Source organism: Palaemon carinicauda, chromosome 1, assembly GCF_036898095.1.
Source record: "Palaemon carinicauda isolate YSFRI2023 chromosome 1, ASM3689809v2, whole genome shotgun sequence".
In the NCBI taxonomy this organism is placed as follows: Eukaryota; Metazoa; Arthropoda; class Malacostraca; order Decapoda; family Palaemonidae; genus Palaemon; species Palaemon carinicauda.
This window is the reverse complement of record NC_090725.1, coordinates 2,331,702-2,357,556: the sequence shown is the minus strand read 5'-3', so window position 1 is coordinate 2,357,556 and position 25,855 is coordinate 2,331,702. Positions and strand designations below refer to the sequence as shown.

General features: G+C 35.0%; 1 protein-coding gene across 4 annotated transcripts in view; it reads left to right on the top strand.

The window, feature by feature from the left end:
- Window positions 1-25,855, top strand: part of LOC137646440 (inter-alpha-trypsin inhibitor heavy chain H2-like) — a 572,711-nt gene that overhangs the window by 495,259 nt on the left and 51,597 nt on the right. For all 4 annotated transcript variants that reach the window (XM_068379557.1, XM_068379551.1, XM_068379547.1 and 1 more), the window contains exons 6-9: window positions 10,950-11,122; window positions 11,451-11,561; window positions 22,304-22,433; window positions 24,174-24,285. In XM_068379557.1, the coding sequence (XP_068235658.1) occupies window positions 10,950-11,122; window positions 11,451-11,561; window positions 22,304-22,433; window positions 24,174-24,285 (526 nt within the window). The remainder of the gene's footprint in view (window positions 1-10,949; window positions 11,123-11,450; window positions 11,562-22,303; window positions 22,434-24,173; window positions 24,286-25,855) is intronic.

The following is a 25,855-nucleotide window of genomic DNA, read 5'->3' as shown; positions in this document are numbered from 1 at the left end:
ATATTTACATATATGCATTACTTGAAATTATATTAGGTGAGGGTGCCTTAGGCATTAATCAGAGAAACTAAGATTCCAAATTGAAATGCAGGACTGTATGTCCTAGGGAATATCTACCAAGCATTATAAAATGCCATCATATCACTTTGATACCTCATTTACCTACAGCATCAACATTATATGTCATCTGAAATCATATCTAGAATGGGCAGTCGGTAGAACGCATACCTTCTCCTATATCATGTTTATCAAGATAGACAATTGAATTATGCACGTTTTTTGGCACTAGTTTCATGAAAATCTGATAAAAATTAATCACGGTATAGCTAAAAGACGTTTATACCTTTTCGTGACCTCTACGCTTCAAAAATCAATTAAATTCTTATGTAAACCAATCGAATAAAAATAATCATGTAATGATGAAACCTGCACTTTTTGCACGTTCATCGACCCCGCTGAACTTTGAACCCCAACAGCTACACTGATAATGACGACACTATATTAATGTTGTATATCACAAGATAGGCAATGAATTATGCACATTCTGGTAATCATTTCATGCACATCGGATAAAAATTGACCATTATATGGCAAAAAGACGTATTTTATTTTTACCTTGACCTTGACCTTTGACCCAATCACTCCCATCACAAGACAGGCAATTGAATTTCGCACATTTGGTAATAATTTCATGCAAATCAGATAAAAATTGACCATGATATGGCAAAAAGACGTTTTATTTTACCTTGACCTTGACCTTGACCTTTGACCCAATCACTCTCATCACAAGACAGGCAATTGAATTTCGCACATTTTGCCACTAGTTTCAGGCAAATCTGAAAAAAATGACCATGATATAGCAAGAAGACTTCTTTTTACCTTTTTGTTACTTTGACCCAATCGCTTTCAAACTTTGGATAATGGGCAGTTATCTTACCAAATTTCATGAGATTCAGTCCTAATAGCTTTTGAGTTATGCAAATCACAGATAAACAAACATAAATAAATGAATAGACGCTTTTCAAAATATAACCTTCTGGCGAAGGTAATGACCACCCATTTCCGGAGTATGTAAAGGAGTTTATAGCTCTTACCTTGAGAGGTCTCCTTGTGGCAAACGAAATCGTCTGGCGTCTGTAAATACCAACTGTGCCTAAGGGGTGAGATTGAGATGATGAAGCAGATTAGGAAATTGTATAACTTTGATACTTTGTACCAACCGTGTGTCACACAATTGTACATAATTCCTTTTGTATATATTATGCTTGTATCTGCGCTCTTCCCTCGCACTAAAATGAACCTGAATGATCATGTCTCCGGTTTTGCTCTGTGACATTGTCTGTCTCTCGAACTTGTTATGTCCTGTTGCCTTGAGGTTTTGTATATAAAGGAGAGTGTTCCTTAATAAAAAACTCAGTCTATTGCATCCTGCCTTTGAGTTCACAACCTTACTCGGCGCCGTCACAGTACATAATTCCTTTTGTATATATTATGCTTGTATCTTCGCTCTTCCCTCGCACTAAAAAGAACCAGAATAAACATGTCTGCGTGTCGCCTATGTAACATTGTCATTTTCTCGAACATGAAATTTCCTGTTGCCTTGAGGTTTTGTATATAAAGGAGAGTGTTCTATAATAAATGAACTCAGTTGATTGCATCCTGCCTTTGAGTTCACAACCTTCTCTTGGTACCGTCACAACTTTATGACCATGAATAATGTAAACTATAGTATGATTTACGCATTGTCCATTAGATATGATTATAAAAGTCCAGATAAGGGCAGTTTATATTTACTGATCATTGTTATGATCCTATAATCGATACAGGTTCTTTTAATCTCTAAACTAAGATGATTCGACAACAGCAATTGAAATTTGAAAGATGAATATAAAACGAAACAAAAAACACAACACGTATATTCACAATCCTATTTTCCAAGACAAATAATGTTGCTTCTTTTAATTTGAAAGATTAATTGAATCAATCAAAAATATTACTATATAGGGGGAACTGTCAGTAAAGTAAAACAATACTTAATGGAATGTTGAGTTATTTTCAGTTGCTGAAATGAGGTACGAGGCTTTAGGCTTGAGATCGTCGCAAAAGGACGGCTGAAGTTTAGGTGAAACTGTCTATATGATCTCGGATTCGAAGACGTCACAGAAGGGGTGTCTTCTCCCAGAATTCGGTAATATTTTAAAAGGAAGGTCAGTGAGCATGCAGTGTTGGCTGCTTCTCGTCACAAGCAAGTAGAGCTGGCTGCTTCAATTCTATCTCTTCGTCTCGGCCATGACAAGATTTTGGAGATAGGTGTTTGTCGTCTGAATGGGAGGTCGGAAACTGGCTCTGTCCGACTTCTGGTCTATTTATCTTGTTCTTTATCGTCTGAACCTGGTATCTATCCGCCTGGACATTGCTCCTCTCCTGTCTTATCTCCTGTGGACAGTCCCTTCTAGAAGGTTATATACCCATGCATAGGCGGAGCTAATTACGATGGGCTCTTGTCTTTTCCATATGTGAAGTTTTTTTTAATATTCTGCATCTTGATTTGTTTGCTTATAAACGCCTATTTTGGTCACGCCATTGAAGCTTCTAGAACAAAATTCTGATGCAATCTGGACCTGATGTTGCCCCATAACAAGAGCGTGTCATGTGATAACGTTTTCCATAAACAGGGATTTTCCTTGAACCTTGAGTTTTCAAAAATGCCGACTACACTAATTGTTAAAATGACATCTTTGTCGAAACAAGATAATTTCAATCTCGCGGCAGACACTCTTGATTGAGGCTCGGTTTGCCCCCAAAATGCTGACAACAATGAGGGGATGAAAAAATTCTAGCTGGATCTCTTTTAGTTGTTTACACTCTTGGCAAAGATATGGGTTTTTCTAGTTTGATAGTATATTCCTTCAGTATTATTGAATCTACCCATGACAGTCATCAATATGTCCGACAAGGTTTGTGGAAGTTGTAAAACCTGAACTAAAAAGTTGCAGGCAGACAGCTAATTATATGACATGCCATATGACTAATGTGCTAATGTTCTTAACACATTACCACACTGAGCCCAACTAATAGTCACTAGACCTAAGATGTTTATTTCCTATATAAGGAATATATAAAGTCCTCATAAAAATAGGTATTAGATTGGTCAAGGCACTTGTCACTTAATGAGATACTGCCACTAGAGAGTTATGGGATCCTTTGAATGCTCCTTATCGTTGCTTACACATGCACTGAACAGTTTAGGATAATTTTTTTTTTTATTTTACTTTTTCTCACATATCCGACAACTGTAATGTGTATACATGACCCAGTCAGTGCCTGACCGGAAAACACCCTTAGCACAGCACAATACGAACGGTAAAGATCATTGATAACATCCAAACCGAAAACACTATGGGCACATAACCTCTTTACCGTGTTTGTTGTTCAGACAAGAAGGAGTTACAATAGTAGGCACATGATTTCAAAGTAATATGTTTACTTTATGACATCTTGCTGTACGATTTTGTCCTATATAGATATTATCGGCATTGTTATAAATGGTTTTACCATCTTTAAAAAGATCTTATATTGTTTTAGGGTCATTCTCGTATAATTGGTCTAAAGTCTGATTCGTAGTCATCTTGTAGTTCATGTAAAATAGTTAAAGGGGTTCCCCTGGTAGTTCTTTCAAGCAGCTGCAATCACAATGTTCCATTGAAGCTTTATATTTTTAATTCTGCTTCTCAGAAGAATTACAATTTTGTAAACGACCAAAAAACTCTCTACCCCAAAGTTAGACTTAGTCGAGTAACTGTGCGTATCCAGGTGTTCAAACTCTGCCTGCCAATCTTTGCCTGAACAAGTAAAGTGATCATAGCTTAATCTAGATCTTGTAGCTTTTATTGTTTTCAAATACCTGTATTTGGTTTTTGTCTATCTGACGTCATATCCGCTCATTTCTTTCTCTGGTAACATGTTTCCCTGAGGGGCACTTAATGGTCGTCTGGACGCACCCTTACTGTCAAGCTTGAGTGGATAGCTACTGGAACAGTTTAGTGGTTGCCTGCCTATATAAAAAGGATTAAAGAGACTTCAGCAGCTCTTCTAGGAGAGGAACATTCCAAAATCAAACCAATGTTTTTTTTTCATCCTCGATTATGCATTAACCTCTGTACCATGTCCTCCTGTGGTATTGGGTTATAGTTGTTTTGCTTAATGATACATTCAGGTACCCTTGGTCCTTTTTGTCATCCCTCTTCTTCAAATAACTTGTTGGGCAGCCCTAATAAAGGATTGAATTTACCAGCTGGTTGACCAAGAGGTTTCCTTTTCCTTCTCTTTATTTTAAACATTTATCAAGATTCAAGACTGTCCCTGATGTCCCCTTTGTATATAACCATGTTCATAATGTTGATTATTAGTTTTTCCTATTTTGCTTGCTTTCCTGTTGGGCCCCTGTGGCTCGAGGCAATCTGTTTTTTAACTAGGATATCAGTTGCGGGTTCTAATGACATTATTTGGTATATATCAGAAGTATGCTATCCCGAAAGTTTGTTTTTCTTTTTACTCTTTAGTTTTTCATTTCTGAGAGAAGTTTATATATATATATATATATATATATATATATATATATATATATATATATATATATATATATATATATAGGAACCTCTTATACAGAGCTGGACATGTGAATTTTAAATCAATGTAAAAATAATTGATAATGCGCAAATCCATACCTAATTGATTCATGGAAGCTACTAAAGCCCGCCAGCATAGAACCAGGGAGGACATTCAGTGCTGAAACATATTGGAACTGTATGTAAAAAAAAAAAAAAAAAAAAAAAAAAAAAAAAAAAAAAAAAAAAAAAAAAAAAAAAAAAAAACGATATTTCCATGTCATCTTCACAGAAGGTCAAAAACAGTAAAGTTTGCGCTATCTGCTTGACGCTTGTTGAACTTCGACCTCAGACTCAGAGTAAAAGGGCACTGCAATTGAGGACCCCTGACTGCGACACATGCATGTATGTGTGTATAAATGAATAAATCCTGAAGCGTGCGATGTAAGATATAAAAACTTCCCAAAGAAAATGAAATATCATAGTTCGGATTAGTTTCTAAACAACTGGTACATAGTGAATGAATTGACATGCCAGTAAGAAGTCAAATGTACAAAGCAAAGCAAAGGCAAAGCAAATTTTATTCTATCGACCCCTTCCGGAGTATGAGAATTACAAAATTACACAAATATATATATCTTACACAAAAAACTACAAAAAGAAGAGACCAATAGATTACAACTATATTTATGTACACATATATTCAGCAAGTACATAATTAAAGCATAAAAGGTATTCTGACAAAGGAAAGTACATACATTGAAAAATAATACCAGAATAATGAAAATCCTAGAAAGTATTAAATCTAAAATAAAGACATTATAAGGTTAACAAACCTTTCAAGTCTTTTCAGTTCTCTAGCACTGACGCTAACATATGTCGATGGTTATTATGCCTCTACCTCCGGCTCGACCCACAGTATTTAACTAACAAGAGAGAGAGAGAGAGAGAGAGAGAGAGAGAGAGAGAGAGAGAGAGAGAGAGAGAGAGAGAGAGAGAGAGAGAGAGAAAGCATGCATATTTGAATCACAATGTAAAACATGCAAAGAGTGCTTCCATCATTGGTGTCGTTTTTTGCCTTGAGTTTTTAAGACCCCTCTCAAGTATCGCACTAAATCATCGCTTTCTTTGAATATTACGTTATCTTGAGGCATGCAGAGAAGTTTAAAGCCCCGCCATAAGGGGCAGAGACAAGGGTCAGGTCACAAAGGTCAGGTCACTGCGACGTTGCATAATGATCGTCTCCTAAGCCCTCTATCCACTCAAGCTAGAACTAGGGAGGACCAGCCTATGACATCTGATGATTCAACAGGTAGATTATTAGATGCCACCTAACCTCCCTGCCTCAATCCAGGATGGACGATAAGGTTGTGGAAATTAATTAAAACTATTGTCTCAGTCACACACACACACACACACACACACACATATATATATATATATATATATATATATATATATACAGTATATATATATATATATATATATATATATATATATATATATATATATGCACACATATATATGTATATATACATATATATATATATATATATATATATATATATATATATATATATATATATATATACATATATATATATATGTATATATATATATATATATATATATATATATATATATATATAGAGAGAGAGAGAGAGAGAGAGAGAGAGAGAGAGAGAGAGAGAGAGAGAGAGAGAGATGTATCTTATTAGCTGCTACCAAAATCCGTAAGTTTAATGAGCTGTGCTATTCATTTGACTTCAGTTGAAAAAGTCTAGTAAGAAGCTACTTATCAAATGAATAGAAACGGGCAGTAGATTTTTTATGCTTTTATCAAACACTAAAGAAATAATTCTATTACATAATCAAACCATTGTTTTTATTTCAATCCGTCACCTATGGAAAGGTAGCCAGCACTAAAAGAGTTAGAATGGGATAGCTGATGCGCTATTGGTTATAAGTCTAAAAAAAGAAAAAAAAAAAAAAAGTGGAGAGACTTCCAAGGGGTCACAGAAAATACAAAAACGGCCAGTTGAAAGGTCAAAATTTATTTACCATATAAGTTGATGTTTTGTAGGATTTAGATGAATAATGGTCTCAAGTGGTGTAGATGAATCTGAAATTCAGTAATGCAGTTTTATAAAAATCAAGAGAAAATCTAAACTAAAGGAAACATTATACGTTTCCATTAGCATATAGTTTATGTAGAATTGTGCACAAGAGAATATTTTTCATCTCTTGAGCTCAGCTCAAGAAAAACCTTATCTCCTACTTTAAAAAAAAGGTTATATTTGCATGCAAGCGATAGGAGTGGCTCATTTTTCAAGTGTTTTCCCAAATATGTTTTTTGGATAGCTTTTCCTTGAAAAGCCTCCTTTTTTTAAGTATTATTCATCCCAGTGGAACACGAGATAGCTCTTATGGCCCTAATTCTTTCTCCAGCTCCCTGCCATAAATCACATGGGGTTGAAAGAGGCCAGTGGGCACCCTACTCCTTCATGAACGACATCCAAGCAGTTTTTCGAGAGTCTTGGGATCAAATAGAATGAAATTGTTATGACAACTGCAAGGGGTCACCTTCCCCTTAATTAGTCCTTTGCCAAATATTCAAGTAAAAAGAATTATGTGAGAATTGCAAGACTTTTGTTGAAAGTAATGAAGAGAAAAAAATATGGAGTGAAGGGAAATTATGGGGATAAACATAAAAGAACGGCCTTGGAAGGTGAGGCCCCAAATAACTGGGTTTAGCTTAAATGCTTTAAATTGTTCCTAAATTACGCATCTACCATTATTTGTTTCCCAGGAAGAAAACGGTTATGGTGGCCTTTTTGGTAACGCCCTTGCGTGGTGATCGCCAGACTGGTGTTCGAGTTCTGCTCAAACTTGTTAGTTCCTTTGGTTGCTGCAACCTCACCATCCTTGTTGGGCTAAGGATGGGGTATTTGGGGGAGCTTATAGGTCTACCTAGATTGGGTGGAGAGGGGTCTTGGCCGCTGGTCATATATATATATGTCCTGCTTGATAGGGCAATGTCACTGTCCCTTGCCTCTGCCATTCATGAGCAACCTTTCAATTTTTCATGTTGTTTTGCACACAAACGTAAACAAGTTTATACTAAAACATACACAGGAAGTAGTTCGCCCGATTTTCGGGGCGAAAATTTATGCCGAAATTCGAGCCAAAATTTTTTCGAAAATTTCAGGCGATTTTCGGGCCCAAAATGTTTTCGAAAATTTCGGCCGAAATTCGAGCCAAAATTGAAAAAGCTTACCTATGAATATGTGCTCACACGGGAAAACCATTCATTATCATTAATACATTCATTGACTTGTTTTCAAACTTGAGCAGATCAGAGTTATTTTATATCTTTCTATCATTATTGAATGTATAAGTTATAGATTTCAGTAATATCATGGAGATCTTAGTAACTACAGGACTGTAGTAGTTGGTGTTCTACAAAGTGTTACTAATGGCCCTTTACATTTCATATATACACGTGATATGTAAGTTCCACCATGAATATGTAATGTGTGTAAAATTACATGATTAAATCCATGACCCAAGAGGTCAATGTAGAAGTTAGGAGTGTGAGAACGCCAAGTCAGTCATAAACAGGATGCGAAAGTCAAGACCAAGCTAAACATTTGCAATGTAACATTTTCCGTGAAGAGTAAACACAATGCAAACCGTGAGAAGAGTTGTGTCTCACCGGATCTAGATAGCTTCCTATATTAATGTTGTGTTTACCATTTTACGTAAATGCTGAGATAAATAAGTATACGTTATCATCAGACAATATATTTTTGTTAGTTCTTGTCATCCTGTCATAAGGAATGGTCATCCGACCAAACCATCTATACTCCTGTGATGGAGCTACTAATAAACTGTTTTAAAGTTAACTTACTTAGACTTATTCAGAAGAAGTAACCTGCAAGTCTAAAATATATAACACATTGAAGAGACATTTTAATTGGAACCATAGTGTGTTTATAACAGTACCACACCAACAGATACAGACTTGTTTGGATACTTCTCTTTATGCGTCAATCCCATCTCCTGAATGTCTACCTGTGGCTGCTGAATATATTAAAGTCTCGTCTGTTTTGAAGAGATATTTTATTAGTTATTCTGCCATGTTTTACCTATTTTTATGCCAGTTTGTTCTCCAGCAGCTGGTTCATTTTAAATCTATTTTTGGGCTCAAGCCATGACGTCCTGATGGAGGGTTCCTTTAGTAGCTTCCCAAGGGTATATATGACTATATACCCTTGGGAAGCTACTAAAGGAACCTTCCATCAGGACGTCATGGCCATCTCACCCAAAAATAGATTTTTCGCTTCGCTCAAAATCCGTTTTTCTTTATCTGAATGTTAATCTATGGCACAGTTGTTATAGGAGATCTTTGAGTATCCTTTAAGATTTTTCATAATTTTGACCATCCTTTGGATTCAGATCTTCCCATACCATACCATCCAGTACACAGTAAAAGATATGTAGTTCATTCTTTGACTTTTTTATCTGGCTAAATATAACCCCTCTTTCTAGAAGTTTTTTTTTTTTTCTATCTGAATTGTCCATTTGTCTCCCTAATTAAATAATGGATTGCTAAATACAGTATGATTTTTTGTGTGTATTTACATTGATATTTCTCTTATCATATGATATTTTTCTTCTATTTTTTTACTTCTCCATATCATATCTGTACTGGGTTGCTTTCCATATTTTGGCCATCACTGCACCTCATACAGTGTGGTGTACGCATTACTTAAGGGTCTTTGCAGTGTTAGCCCCTAGCTGCACTTGCTTTGCAATTTCTGGTTTATCCCAATTTCACTTGGGGAGGAATGACTTCACAGTCCTCAGCTCCTGTCTATGTAACCCAAATTCATAAATTCCATCTAATATTGCAAATTGTAATTGTTGGTTTCATCAGAAAATTCTCTATATTGAGAAAATATTGTTTCTTTCACTCTTTCTCTTCAACCCTCTATTGCATTTTGAGATACTTTCACTAAAGAGCTACAGGTTCCTTTAAAGACTGGCCAGAAAGTTTTATGTTGGCACCTTTAGCTGCAGCTCTTTCATTTGCCTACACACACACACTGGACAGTATAGCCTGATGTATTCCTTACATATTTTCCACACCTAAACGCATCTGACAAATGTAAGTATACGAAACTACAATCTCACCTAGTATAGCTGGTGTAACTATTCAGCGGCTATTAGCCCACATGCCTGGGCTAGTAAAGAACCTTTTACTAAGGTAAGCAGCTCTTCTGGGAAGACAGCTGAAGTTAAACTAACTTATTTAGTCTTGGATAGTGCCATAGCCTCCGTACTGTGTCCTTTTATGGTTTTTGGTTAGAGGTCTGTTGCGACGGGGTACACTAAAGGACACGACTTTAGTTAATGTCGTCGTGTTTTTTTTTTTTTTTTTTTTTTTTTTTTTTTTTTTTTTAATGGTTTATTGAGCAGGTTTACCGGCTTATCAAGTTATTGCCTTATACTTATCTTATTCTTTGTCTTCATCTATGACCTTTTTCTATGATCTTCAATTTCAAAACTTTCACTACTGTCGTTACTTTTGTATATAGTCATGTTGATATTGTTATTATCATTTTGTTAAAGCCCTTTTCTTGTTTAATCTTTACTTTGCTTTTCAGTACTGGATGCTCTCCTCCCTAGGGCATTTTGCTTTAACCATGAAGGTTGCAATATATCTTCCTATGATGACATGTACTGCTTTCTATATACAAACTTGAATGCTTATAATATTCTATATATACATATATATATATATATATATATATGTATATATATATACATATATATATTATATATATGTGTATATATATATTATATATGTATATAATTTATATATGTGTATGTATATTATGTATTTATATAATAATATTTATATATAGTATATATATATATATATATATATATATATATATATATATATTTATTTATATATATGCATGTATATATGTACATATACAGTATATATATATATATATATATATATATATATATATATATATATATATATATATATATATATAATCCATCGTGTTTAAGAGTCAAACTTTTTCATGTGTTACAACTTGTTGTACGACTTACATCATGGTGAAATCTAACCAGTAATCTCAAATGGTATCCTAGAGATCATATCTAAATTTTAATCCCATCATCATCATTTTTGATAATTTTTAGAACTGGAAAGAGTTTATGCGTTTCATTTCAAATGCTTTTCCATTTCAATATTCATCACTCCTCATTATGGAATACCACCCTGCAAAATATCGTCCTAAATTGAAAATTTCTTCCCTACAGGACTCAAACACTGCCCCTGGTGTAATCACCGCCTACAGCGTAAGTTCGAGAATCGAACACCGATACGCCCAGACCTACGTCAAAGCTACGGTCATGAACACGGACCCTCACCCGACAACACTCCCTTTCAAGATGACTCTGCCGGAAAATGCTTTCATATCGTCCCTTGTTATGTGCGTTTCCTTCAGGGTTGCCGCTTTGGCCTTTTTCAGGCTGAAAGTATAATATCTGATGTCAAAACATTATGCTCAGAACCATTTCCCCTCTTCCCCTCTTGTTTCCAACTAATAAATTCAAGTGCATCTTAGAAACTTATAACGTACAATATTCGTAAAGTTATTTTATGTATAGTGGGTGGTACTTCAGCTAACTTTTCTCTGCTGTTTCTACGTGTTCCTCTTTAATTTATTCCTAATGCTCTTGACCTCAAGTCATACTAAATAATTTATCATATTAGGTAGGATGAGAAGACTGATGTTGCTGTTTTGTATTTCCTAATAGGGAGATAGATGGCACAAACTTCACCAGCAGTGTCAAGCAGAAGCCCATAGCCAGCAGATCTTATCAAGTGTCGAAGGGAAGACCAAAGGATCCCGTTCTCGTAGAACACAGGTAAGACTGTTCCGGTACTAAATCGTAAATCTTTCTAATCTGGTGTCAACAGTACATAACCAGAAGTATTATAGTCCATTTCTTTTAGCGAGGCAGATTTGCACCGACTCGCAGTGGTGCCCTTTTAGCTGGGAAAAGGTTTCCTGATCGCTGATTCGTTAGAATTATCTTGTCCAACCAATCAGCGATCAGGAAACTTAGTCCATTTCTTTTAGCGAGGCAGATTTGCACCGACTCGCAGTGGTGCCCTTTTAGCTGGGAAAAAGTTTCCTGATCGCTGATTGGTTAGAATTATCTTGTCCAACCAATCAGCGATCAGGAAACTTTTCCGAGCTAAAAGGGCACCGCTGCGAGTCGGTGCAAATATGCATCGCTAAAATAAATGGACTATAGGTTACATTCTGAATGATTAAACTCGCCATATCTTCCGAAAGGGACTTGCAGGAGAAAATTTAGTTCGTTCTCCAACAATTGAACGAATAATGTTTAAGCTTCGTGAAAAAATCAGTTTTACAGCAGCTTTGTCAACCCTCAGAAAAGTTTGGCATGATAAAAGATAAGAGTAGTTATAGTCCATTTCTTTTAGCGATGCATATTTGCCCCGACTCGCGGCGCTGCCCTTTTAGCTCGGAAAAGTTTCCGGATCGCTGATTGGTTGGACGAGATAATTCTAACCAATCAGCGATCAGGAAACTTTTCCGAGCTAAAAGGGCACCGCCGCGAGTCGGGGCAAATATGCATCGCTAAAAGAAATGGACTATAGTTGTACTAATGATAATGATTATATTGATGGTGACTCGTGCACTCAACTTCATAAAAGGGATAAGGATGATAATAATTGTTAAGAATACATCTCTTTGACATACATACACGCTTTATAATTTTATTCTCGTATGTATCCTGCTGCTGCCTCCGATGCCTTAGATGACCGCGGAGGTAGCAGCAGTAGGGGATTCAGCATTATGAAGCTTCATCTGTGGTAGATAAAGGGGGAGGGTGGGCTGTGGCACCCTAGCAGTACCAGCTGAACTCGGTTGAGTCCCTTGTTAGGCTGGGAGGAACTTAGAGAGTAGAGGTCCCCTTTTTTGTTTTTGTTTCATTTGTTGATGTCGGCTACCCCCCAAAATTGGGGGAAGTGCCTTGCTATATGTATGTATGTATGCATGTATGTATCATGTCCTACTTGAAAGAAGCTTGGATTTATTATATAATAGTTTTGGATCCCTACAAATGGAGTATTTTTTCACTCATCTGATATACGGCTCTGCTTTGGGACCACATCCGGATATGAGCAATCTTCATATTTATACAACCATCACTGTGGATCCACTATTCAGCAGAGGATAATTAATAATAATGACAGGTTATACTGAAACTTGCAATCATGTTCCCCCCTCTCTCTCTCTCTCTCTCTCTCTCTCTCTCTCTCTCTCTCTCTCTCTCTCTCTCTCTCTCTCTCGATGTTAAAAGCATAAGAAGAAAATTAAATGAAATGCAAAAGCAATAAGCTACACGAAGCTTCACCTAAAAAAAGACCAGAGAAAAAGAAAAAGCTTCGACCTAATTTCTTCTTGTTTGTTTCTCTTCTAAATTTATGTGACGGGAAGTGTCAAGCTCCATTCGTTTTTGTTCGGGAAAGAATTCGTTAGTTTTGCATATATATGCTGATCTACATACTGCACTGTACACTCACGCAAATATATTTATATACACACAGGCAAACACACACGTATATATGTATATATATGTATATATATGTATATATATATATATATATATATATATATATATATATATAATAATACTGTATATATATAAGCATATACAGTATGTATAGATAACATATATGTATATATATATATATATATATATATATATATATATATATATATATATATATATACTGTATATATGTATGTGTGTATTTGTAGATGTATGTATATGATGTATATATGTAGTGGACTAGGAACAGCTAATGATGATAATATATATATATATATATATATATATATATATATATATATATATATGTATATATATATGTATATATACAGTATATATATCAATGTATATACAGTATATATATATATATATATATATATATATATATATATATATATAAATGAATATCACTGGTCATCATAACTGCCTTTCAGTATATTCATTGAGATGTTTTTCTCTAAAATGTATAATTATGGATATATGCATATGGTTTTCTACACAAATGAAATATGCAAATGTGGTAGCAGAGATTCATGTATGTTTACAAATTTATGTAAAATATTAAAGTAATTTTTTTTAGTATATATATATATATATATATATATATATATATATATATTTAAATATATATATTTATATATATATATATATATATATATATATATATACACACATACACACACCCCCTTAAGCACACCAAGTCACTCATATACACACACAAGCACACGCGCACACATATATTCAGTATATATACAGTATATATATATATATATATACATATATATATATATATATATATACTGTATACACACATATATATATACATATATATATATATATATATATATATATATATATATACATATATATATAAATATACTGTATACACATATATATATATATATATATATATATATATAATATATATATATATATATATATATATAGTTGGTTATTTGTCTGTGTACATAAATACGCGCACTTTATTATATAAACACATGTATATATATATATATATATATATATATATATACATATATATATATATATACACATACATATATATATATATACATGTATATACGTATATATAAAATTTATATATATATACACAGTATATATATATATATATATATATATATATATATATATATATATATATATATATAGTGTGTTTATTTGTTAAATTATCCATACCAGCTTGTGAGCATATTCACTGGTTCTGTAAACATTAGCATAACCGGAAATTAGGTTTTCTTATTTTATCTACGTAAGCTTTGGGCACCTGCTGCTTAGAATCAACCCGGATATCACAGAAAACACACTGAAAGTTACCATCACTCTGTTTTGTAAACAAGACGATTCAGCTAGAGTTTCGTTGGTAGAAGGTGTGGAGACTTTCTCCTTTTTTTCGTTTTGTATTATAGCCATTATTGTCCTTCGATTTTCGTACTCTCTCTCTCTCTCTCTCTCTCTCTCTCTCTCTCTCTCTCTCTCTCTCTCCTCTCTCTCTCTCTCTCTCTCTCTCTCTCTCTCTCTCTCTCTGTTGGTAGAAGGTGTTGAGACTTCCTCCTTTTTTTTATTTTGTATTAAAGCCATTATTGTCCTTCGATTTTCGTACACACTCTCTCTCTCTCTCTCTCTCTCTCTCTCTCTCTCTCTCTCTCTCTCTCTCTCTCTCTCTCTCTCTCTCTCTCTCTCTCTCTCTTCGTTGGTAGAAGGTGTGGAGACTTTCTCCTTTTTTTCGTTTTGCATTATAGCCATTATTGTCCTTCGATTTTCGTACTCTCTCTCTCTCTCTCTCTCTCTCTCTCTCTCTCTCTCTCTCTCTCTCTCTCTCTCTCTCTCTCTCTCTCTCTCTCTCTCTCTCTGTTGGTAGAAGGTGTGGAGACTTTCTCCTTTTTTTTGTTTTGCATTATAGCCATTATTGTCCTTCGATTTTCGTACTCTCTCTCTCTCTCTCTCTCTCTCTCTCTCTCTCTCTCTCTTCTCTCTCTCTCTCCTCTCTCTCTCTCTCTCTGGTAAGCGAGTCCAACTGGCAAACTAAAGGTATTGTGTTCGATTCTAGAGTCTAACGAAGATGGACCAAGCCTAGTGAACTTAGGTTCAATGTTGATAGATATTATCTCAAAGACTTATGTTAATACTGCGTGAAATATTCCCTTTGTGGGTTAACCGGCTTTAAATGCAGGGGAACGGCGTATATATCATTAATATTACTATAGAAACTAGAAAAATCATTAGGAGATTGATCAAACCAACTTTGAATTTTGATACAAATCTGTTGTAATTGAAGTAGACACAAAAAAAAAAAAAAAAAAAAAATATTGCCAGAGACGTCAACGTAAAGTTAATATTATGGAGTAGGTCTGAAAGAATGTTTTCGAAATGGTTAGAAATCTGGTCAACAAACTGAAAGAATGTACTAAGCACAAATTCTTTGGTGATAGTGGGAGGAGTGATAAATTGTTTGCCCGTGACATTCAATATAAAATAATTGACCTTTGAATATTATCAGTGATAGTTTATTGCAACAAATACGGATAATACGAGTACTGGTATTGTCTTCGATTAAAAAAAAAAAAAAACTCCTGCAATAATTCCCTGGTATTGTCTTAAAAAAAAAAAAAAAAAAAACCTCCTGCAATAATTCCCTGGTATTGTCTTAAAAAAAAAAAAAAAAAAAAAAAAAACCTCCTGCAATAATTCCCTGGTATTGTCTTAAAAAAAAAAAAAACCTCCTGCAATAATTCCCTGGTATTGTCTTAAAAAAAAAAAAAAACCTCCTGCAATAATTCCCTGGTATTGTCTGAGATTTAAAGAAAAAAAAACTGCAATAATTCCCTGGTATTGTCTTAGATTTAAAAAAAAAAAAACTGCAATAATTCCCTGGTATTGTCTTAGATTTAAAAAAAAAAAAAAAAAAACCTGCTCCTGCAATAATTCCCTGTGCCTTTAGGTGCGTCAGATTCGAATAAATAGGCTCGTCTGAAATTTTCCAGAAACTTTATTATAAGAAGTAGTGCACTTTTTGTTTCTATTGAGACCGTATGCCAGGTTATGCATATTAGAAAACGCACTGCATTGTTTGTTTCAACTTTTTTGTTAGGTGATTATTTTGAACGCATTTTTCTACCATTCAGTTTACAGAAGTACTATGCAAAATCTCTTCGTGTAGATTGGTGATAACCTTACATTAATAAAAATCTTTATTATGATTATTATTATCATAAAATTTGCAGGTTTTTTTTCCGATTTCTAAGCCTGGTCCGCAATTACGTTTTTTTTTTTTTTTTTTTTTTTTTTTTTACTTTATTCATCTAGTTTAGTACATTGTTACAGTCCAGCTGTTATTTGAGCTTTTGTACTTTTATATTTTAACGTCCTGAGAATGTAACCTGCATACTTCGCCTTCCAAAAATAATGCGCTCAAAAATCACAGACGAGGTATGAAAGAGAAGCATGTAATACTCACCACTTGTTTATGAGGAGACCTGAGCCATATATAGCCTGTAAGTGTGTGTGTGTGTGTGTGTGTAATGTATACGTGTGTCTGTATGTATAAAAAATTAAGTCATGTTCTCCAATAGAGCTTGTGACGAGCCGAGAGAAAGGTTATGACTCTAAGGCAGGATGCAATCAACTGAGTAACTTTATTAAAGAACACTCTCCTTTATATACAAAACCTCAAGGCAACAGGAATTTTCATGTTCACAAGACAGACAATGTTACAGAGGAAAAACGCAGACATGTTTATTTTGGTTCTTTTTAGTGCGATGGAAGAGCGCAGATACAAGCATAATATATACAAAATAATTTATGTACGATCGTGTGACACACGGTTGGTACAAGCTAAATTCCAAAGAAAAATAAAAGGAGTAAAAGTCAAAGTTGGCGTTTAACAATCCAATCATGGATGAACCCCCTGTGCTGTAAAACTTTCATATCATTGGCTTCATACATCTATACAAAAAGGCACATTGGCAGCCCATCAAATCGCCCTAGATACTCTGAATCATTCGCCTCCAGCTTCTAAACAAAATTTTGATTCTTGAAAATTAGGGACCTTTCTTCCCAAAACGTCTTTCACGACACTTATCCAGGGATAAATTGACGTAAAAAAAAACATCCTTTTTCTTAGTTGACAAGGACCCTGTCTCTATTCTTCTCTCCCCATCTGAAAGAATGCAGGGCGGGAGCGAGTGTTGGCACGAAACTGTGTGCTCAGCTGCAGTGTGGCAGACGGAGTGGGCAAAGACCACCGCCTTAAGTACCTTTTTAAGATAAGAAGAAGAAGTAAAACAACAAGCTAAAAGCATTATAGGAGTCCTTTAGGTGTCCCAGTTTCTCCTGTCAAGGAAGGGTGTGTCAGACGATAACCGAGTAGAAAGTACGCATCGGGACATTAAAGGACTTTCTTTCGATAAGTCCTTTCAACCTTCTAGGGATCCCCACGAGTTTTTCTGTGTGGAAAAAGTGAACAATAAAAGTGAACAATATTTTCCCAAGTTTGGAATTTGTTTTGATTGCTTTCATTAGGGAAAGACCCTCTTGAAGCGTATTTATCCGCTTATACAACAAACATCATTTGCTGTAATATGGCTCCAAGTAACTGCTTGTTGCTTGTTGACAGGCACAGGGAGAAATGAAGGATGCTTGTTTATAGTTTTGTACTCGGCGACTTAAAATGTGCAACGAACATTGCAGGACCTAATTATGTTCTTCTGATGAAGTACCCTTGTCTCGTTATTCTATTTCGGTCTTTTATCCTTAAGTTGCAAACAGCAAACAACGTTGCCACGAAGAAAAAACGCGGGTGTTCATGAACTTTATCAAAAGACAAAAAGAGGATAAAACCGTAAGGAATTAAATAAAATCACAAATTATTAGAACCATGTTTATGAAATCCTTTTGACATTGTGACTACGACAGCCTTAATCTTTTATAGCATCGTTTTGATCTTTGTTTAAAAAGCGACATTTCATAAACTCAAGATATTAATTTTATTCTTATTTATAAAGTAAGTTTTCACATCGTTGTGATAGAATCGCCTCAAATATATTAGTGTAATGGGTTCAAAATTTAAAGTGAACCCAAGTGAAATTAAACATTTATTTATTAACATGAAACCCATTAACAAATATGAAAGAAAAATTGTTCCCTGGTCGTAAACTTAAGATTCAGGAAGTGATATTAAATTATCGATAAATAGTATCAATAATTGTGCGGTGGATGACTTATTTATCTATATTATCGATAATAGTTTATCTGTTAATGAAGCGACCCTTACATTTTAAATCCTCTTGTGGATGCTGTCTACCTAGGAATGAGGTCTGCGATTCTATGTGTCCGAAGTAAGCCTATATTTATTGTTGCTTTCAGACATGTCAGACATATACCATGTGATAAACGAGCCTCCTGTTCAAGTTTCGGTCTAATGTTTTTATTAGGTCTCTTATTCTCCCTGTCAATTTGTAAATAACGTTCACCAAGTCCCAATACATTTTCGACTCGAGCTGTGAAATCCCCAGCGTCACCATAGCTAACGAAGAGAAAACTTTAACATTTAAATTTTTTTTTAACTTTAAGACACTCGCCACCATCAGCAATTAAATATTAAGTTACAGTTACCACCAAAAATATTAGTATCAAAGGAATTCTAATTTATAAGCTTTAATTCAAAGGTTTCTATTATAATTTGAAGGGTTGCTGTGGCCTGATCGGTAACGTCTCTGCCTGGTGTTTCCCAGTCCGGGGTTCGAGTCCCGCTCAGACTCGTTAGTGCCATTAGTGTCTGCAACCTTACCATCCTTGTGAGCTAAGGTTGGGGGGTTTGGGGAAGCCTATAGGTCTATCTGCTGAGTCATCAGCAGCCACTGCCAGCCCCTCCCTGGTCCTAGCTTGGGTGGAGAGGAGGCTTGGGCGCTGATCATATAATATATGGTCAGTCTCTAGGGCGTTGTCCTGATTGCTAGGGCAATGTCACTGTCCCTTGCCTCTGCCATTCATGAGCGACCATTAAACCTTTAAAAACCTTTAAATCGACATAATGTAAAACATTAACATTTGTACGATATCTACAGTATAATCAGTATTTGCGGCTACGCTTTCATTTCCATATTCATAGGTTTGCAACCTCTTGCTATTTTCCGTCTTGAGCAGTTAATACAAAATCTGAAGCACATTCTTCAGTTGTAGATTCCTTCTTAATATGCCCATACCCCTAAGCGGACAGTACCGTCGGTGCATCACAAGTGGTGTACTGTAGGCATTATTTAAAGGTCTTAGCAACGTCGTTTCAGCACCTTTAATCCATTTCTTTTAGCGATGCATATTTGCACCGACTCGCAGCGGTGCCCTTTTAGCTCGGAAAAGTTTCCGGATCGCTGATTGGTTGGACAAGATAATTCTAACCAATCAGCGATCGGGAAACTTTTCCGAGCTAAAAGGGCACCGCCGCGAGTCGGTGCAAATATGCATCGCTAAAAGAAATGGACAATAGTTACACTCTCGTTTCAGCCTTTTACCGTATCTCAGTTCCCACTTCCTGCTCTTTCATCTTGCTGTAACTGTTTTCTCATACGCCAACTGCGGGGTTTTACCCCTGTCACGTATGTGTGCTAAATGGCCTCCCTGGCCTTAGTTCAGTGCCTTAAGGTCCAATTTCATGTGGCAAATTCATTCAATTGGACCATAACTCTAAGAGTAAAAGCAGTTTAGCAAAATGATGTCAGTCGTGTATGCCAGATATTTTCCAATGTAACATAATCTAATCGCCATGATCATGGATATTTTTTAAAATTTCAGGATAACATTTTAGAATGATATCGGCCGCCCCCTTCCACAGGTTTCTGAAATAACATACTTATCCTCTGGGGTGAGGCATAACCTTTACAACGGCTCCTCTCATTTACATTATGGATTGACCGTAAGCAACAATTCCAGGCAACAAATACATTGAGTCCATCGTCCCTCTTGCTATAAACTTTGCAGATCACAATTGTTTGTTTTAATTTTTCCTATCTTGTTCGTTAGTGTGTCGTATGCAGAGTAATGTATTCTAGTCTTTGGATCATCTACACTAGATTCATCCGCAAAGTTTACATTGTTTTTACAGGTACACATATTAACAATTGGGATATTTTCAAGCGCATTAGCCATTTCATTTTTTCTCTGCTATTTAACTTGAAGCTTGTGAAGATCAGCATAAGTTACATCTCTCCATTGTAGGTGCAGACATCTTAATCACATCTACATCCAATTATTCAGTCTTTTTTAAATAGAATTATCTAGATTGAAGTTGAAGATATGGGATAAATTTCATGTTATCTGTTCTCTCTGTAAATGTTCTGGTTGAGAAATTCTAGAATATCCTTCAACAATTGTGGCAATAACTTCATCTTGCTGCTCAAGTTCCTATCTCATTTTGGTCACCAACATTGTTGGTAAATTTGCTTTGGTAATCTTATAAGGTCACCGCTCTCCTTACAATCTATTTACAACAGAACCATGCCATTTTCTTTGAATTATCTTTGCTATTACCTTCTGGAAAAGTTAATTCAAGGTAAGAGAGCGCGGCGAGATGTTTATTGCGTCGCGACCAGAAACTTACTGGCGATTCGACCTGAGCTAGCACGCTGCCTGACCCCGGGGTCGCCTCAGGGCACGTACCACACTGCCAGAGGTTGACCCCGTAGAAAACGGGAAGAGGGAGATAAACTATACAAAAAGCTGGTCGGTTAGGTAGAGTTAACCAGTAACTCCTAAGAAGGTAGTTCTAGGTAAGTATGTTAGGAAAAATACAAATTACTTAAAAATTTGTGATTTCCTAATGGTACTAATCATTCCATTCACATGTTACAGAATCTTTACCTTTTCATTTTACAGATACACATGTGAGACAAATAACCGTTCCCTCTTTCCCAGTCATTAAGCAGGTTCATTGATCATTGTATTTTCTGCTGATATTTTTTCCTTGTACGGCAAAACCAATGTTACTAAGAAAACAATTGTATTATGTTCATAAAGATAGAACACCCAGTTTGCATGTGACTGGGTGTTACTCAGTATATCTTTAATTACCGGGTTATGAATAACCCAGAGAATAAATTCACCAATTTCAATGTAATAAAGTGAGATTTTCTCAATAAGTTTACTGTCAACAATAATTAGAGAGCTCTACTCCCAGATCTTGATTGTTTTTTTTCTCTTATTAGTCACCCAATATAACTGGATTATTGCGCTCTCATTGACATCACAGTGACTGGTATGCCCTACTGATATTGATGATAATCTGGATGCACTATAGTCCATTTCTTTTAGCGATGCATATTTGCACCGACTCGCAGCGGTGCCTTTTTAGCTCAGAAAAGTTTCCGGATCGCTGATTGGTTGGACGAGATAATTCCAACCAATCAGCGATCAGGAAACTTTTCCGAGCTAAAAGGGCACCGCTGCGAGTCGGTGCAAATAAGCATCGCTAAAAGAAATGGACTATAGGTGGTGCAACGCAGTATTTAACTTGTGATAGGAAGTCTGGATGCCGCCAAATACATATAGTTGATTAGTTGATGCTGACAAAAAGACATCCTTTTCATATGGATAGGGACTATGGCAGTTTGTGGTGATACCATTTGCATTATGGAATGATTCTGCAACATCTGAAGGTATCATGGAGATGGTTCTTGAAAGACTGAACTGGAAACTTCTCTGGTATATTTGAATGATGAGGTAGCATTTGGCCAGTCAACTGTGTAATAGATGAGAAGCACACATAAGTTTTCAAAATGCCGAGATTTGAAAATGTAGAATTGAGTCCAAGGAAATGCCACCTGTACATTTGTCAACAAATGTTGTTCTCTATGAAATTTCAGACGTTTTTATATCTTCTACAGAAAGTATGTGAAATAGTTTGTTACAAAATTACCTCACTCCATAATCTCACTTAGATTACAGAAAATTTCTTGTGGAATAATGAAGGTTGATTTTTTCTAAGTAATACTTTATGTTTATCATTTCAGCGGTATGAAAGAGTTTAAAGTGAGCGCTAATATAGTAGCAAGAAAAGTGACCTTTTATATCAAATATGAAGAGCCTCTTCGCCGAGTCAACGGACACTATTTTCAGAAGATTTATATACGTCCTGGATCGGTAATTATGTTTCGTTGTTAAATGACCCAATATTCTATATAGAATATATTTCATTTCTTATATTGATAATTTTTTTTCTATTACTTTTTAACCCTTTTACCCCCAGGCTATTTGGAAATTTCCAACCCTTACCCCCAGGGGTTATTTTTTTAAAGCACAATTTGCAGTATATATTTTTTTAAATTGCTCCAACAGCCTTAATTTTTGTCATAGAGAGGTCAGGTTGGTCTCATTCTCTTGAAAAAAACCTGAAGTTTCTCTAAAAATTATCAAAATTATGCAAAAAAAAATTTAAATAGCAGTTTTTTGCAAGGAGGTACCGGTACGTCCATGGGGGTAAAGGGGTGAGTTTTGTGAAACGTACCAGTACGACCTTTGGGGGTAAAAGGGTTAACTGTCCATGCATTGTATGACTCACTCAGTTTAAGTCTGTCATCTTGAAATAATGACATGCATATAATTAAGCACATCTCCATGTTTCACTAGTATAGTCCTCGTTGGTTCCACACTCCATTGTTTTCAACATGATTATAACGAATTTTTGTACTCTTAGGGTATCGAATTTTTTGGTGAGCTTACTACCTTGAATTGGGGTTACAGTAATTTCAAACGAAGCATTGTTGTTGCCAAACAGTTGTATCAATGAGTTTTAAATTTGGTAAGGGTTTATCACCAATCCAAGATCTCGAACCTATTGATTTTGAGCATAAAGCATCCTTTGTGTTAACAAATCAAGGTTGTGTAGTATATTTATTGCAGTTATTTTGAGATAAACTTGTAATTCAGTACGATCACTGTTCTTGTATCTTGATTTTTATAATTGAAATAAAGTGCTTCTTCAAACCTACTTGTCTATGAAAGTACAGGACTAAACTTAAGTAATAGTCAGTAGTTGGAAATAAAGTTTAAGCCATATAGATTATTTCACCTTTCATTCCATTGACACTAATATTTCTAATGAGAAGGAAAAGAAAAGTCAATAGTATTAGTAACTGTTATATTAGATTTGAAAAGAGATCTATGGAAAGAGTATATAAATATCTTTTTCTTAATTAGTTTTCATGAAATCACAATCTTGGAAATATCTCTATATAAAAATCTATTTGAAATTATGTATAACCATCTGAATTGCACATTTTAAGACTTATTCCCATTAAGAATGCATTGTATTTTGCAGATTATACTTAGAAACTGCCTCATTGTTAAGAAAAATCCAATGAAATGTCGTGAAATTTCAAGGTTACTGCTTTTCATTTTCAGAGAATTCCTGAAGCTGAAGTCAGCATTCACATAATTGGAAAGGAGCCTATTGTTACTCCTATTAATAATGCATTGTATTATACTTAGAACTATGCCTCATTGTTAAGAGAAATCCAATGAAATGTCATGAAATTTGAAGGTCACTGCTTTTTACTTTCAGAGAATTCCTGAAGCTGAAGTCAGCATTCACATAATTGGAAAGGAGCCTATTGTTACTCCTATTAATAATGCATTGTATTATACTTAGAACTATGCCTCATTGTTAAGAGAAATCCAATGAAATGTCATGAAATTTGAAGGTCACTGCTTTTTACTTTCAGAGAATTCCTGAAGCTGAAGTCAGCATTCACATAATTGGAAAGGAGCCTATTGTTACTCCTATTAATAATGCATTGTATTATACTTAGAACTATGCCTCATTGTTAAGAGAAATCCAATGAAATGTCATGAAATTTGAAGGTCACTGCTTTTTACTTTCAGAGAATTCCTGAAGCTGAAGTCAGCATTCACATAATTGGAAAGGAGCCTATTGGTGATTACCGTATCCTTGAGCTTCCAGGCCAAGAACTTCATGGTAACCCAGGTGCTCATGGTATGTGACATTTCTTAGAGGTTTATATTGGATGTAGTTCATGTTTGTCAATGAATTATCACCATTCTCTCATTCTTCATGGGAACTACATGTCAATGATTAAGTGGAGGGGTTAAATGGCAGAACATGGAAGGTATACAATGACTCTGAATGCATTTAGTCTGCGGTTTCAACACATGAAGGGCTATTTTACCGGATGCTTTTCACTCAGTTCACACATTAATGTGAATGGCTACTTATGCTACCCCATACAAGAGGATCTGCCTCTCTCATCTGAGCATGACACTTGAGGAGTGGAGGTTAGCCATTCACATTAATGTGTGAATTGAATTGAATGAAATTTGACTGAAAGGTTGAATCGCATTTCCATTGGAAGTGAATTGTCTTGATTTTTAAGGAATAATTGATAAAACAGAATTTGCTCGCAATCTCTCAACTCCTTCTAATCTTCAATTGAAAACGAGATTCAGAATTAATTTTTTTTGCGATTAAACTTGCATGGTTGAAAAAGCTGTAATATTCTCTCTCTCTCTCTCTCTCTCTCTCTCTCTCTCTCTCTCTCTCTCTCTCTCTCTCTCTCTGCTATACACACACACAAATACACACCAATATATAAATATATATATATATATATATATATATATATATATATATATATATATATATATATATATATATATATATTATATATATATATATATATGCATATATATATATAACAATATATAACAATATAACAAATTGTTACAATTTAAGAAAACTGATTACAATCATATTATCAGGTCCTTGTTGCTTGATGATAATTCGAGAGAATGAATAATTAATGACGCAAACTTATAGGAGACTTATTACAATGTTCCCAACACCATCACACAACCTATTTTCTGGGCGAGAGACTCGTGCCGCCCAGTGAAATGCTCCTTTTACATCATTTCTAAGGTAAAATAAGTGTTTGATAGCGCGTGCTATAAAAAGGAGTGAAATGATGTAAAAGGAGCATTTCACTGGGCGGCACGGGTCTCTCACCCAGAAATAGATTTTTCCTACGTCAAAATCCCTTATCAGTAGCTCTCCATTGACCACTGTGGCGGTATGTATTTTAAGTTTTGCCAACTAGATTTGGCCTCTAATGGAGTTCAAGTAAGTTTATTTGTTAATTGTAAAAATGAGCGATAAGTTATGAGATCAAGATGAGAAATTGGCAATGTTCATCAAAGTTTCAATAAAACCTTATTCTTCTCTTGAACCGGCTTTTTGTTATTGTTGATGAACACATTGTTTCAGATGCAGTTGCAGTGTTCTGTTTAATTATCTGTAAGTGAATCACTATTTGCATATGATTTAGCCCTAGATTTCATTCCCTATGGAGCCCATCAACAATTAAATTTTACATCTATTACTTATAAATTCAATAATGATGCTAAAAAATTAACCATTTAAGTTTGAAAACAAGGGCTTCATGATTAACATGGTCAAAGGTAGCGCTAAAATTAACACCACTCATACAAAATTCCTGACACAACCAAGGTATTTCCCTACAGTATTGGAAATTATAAGGTCATCACATGCT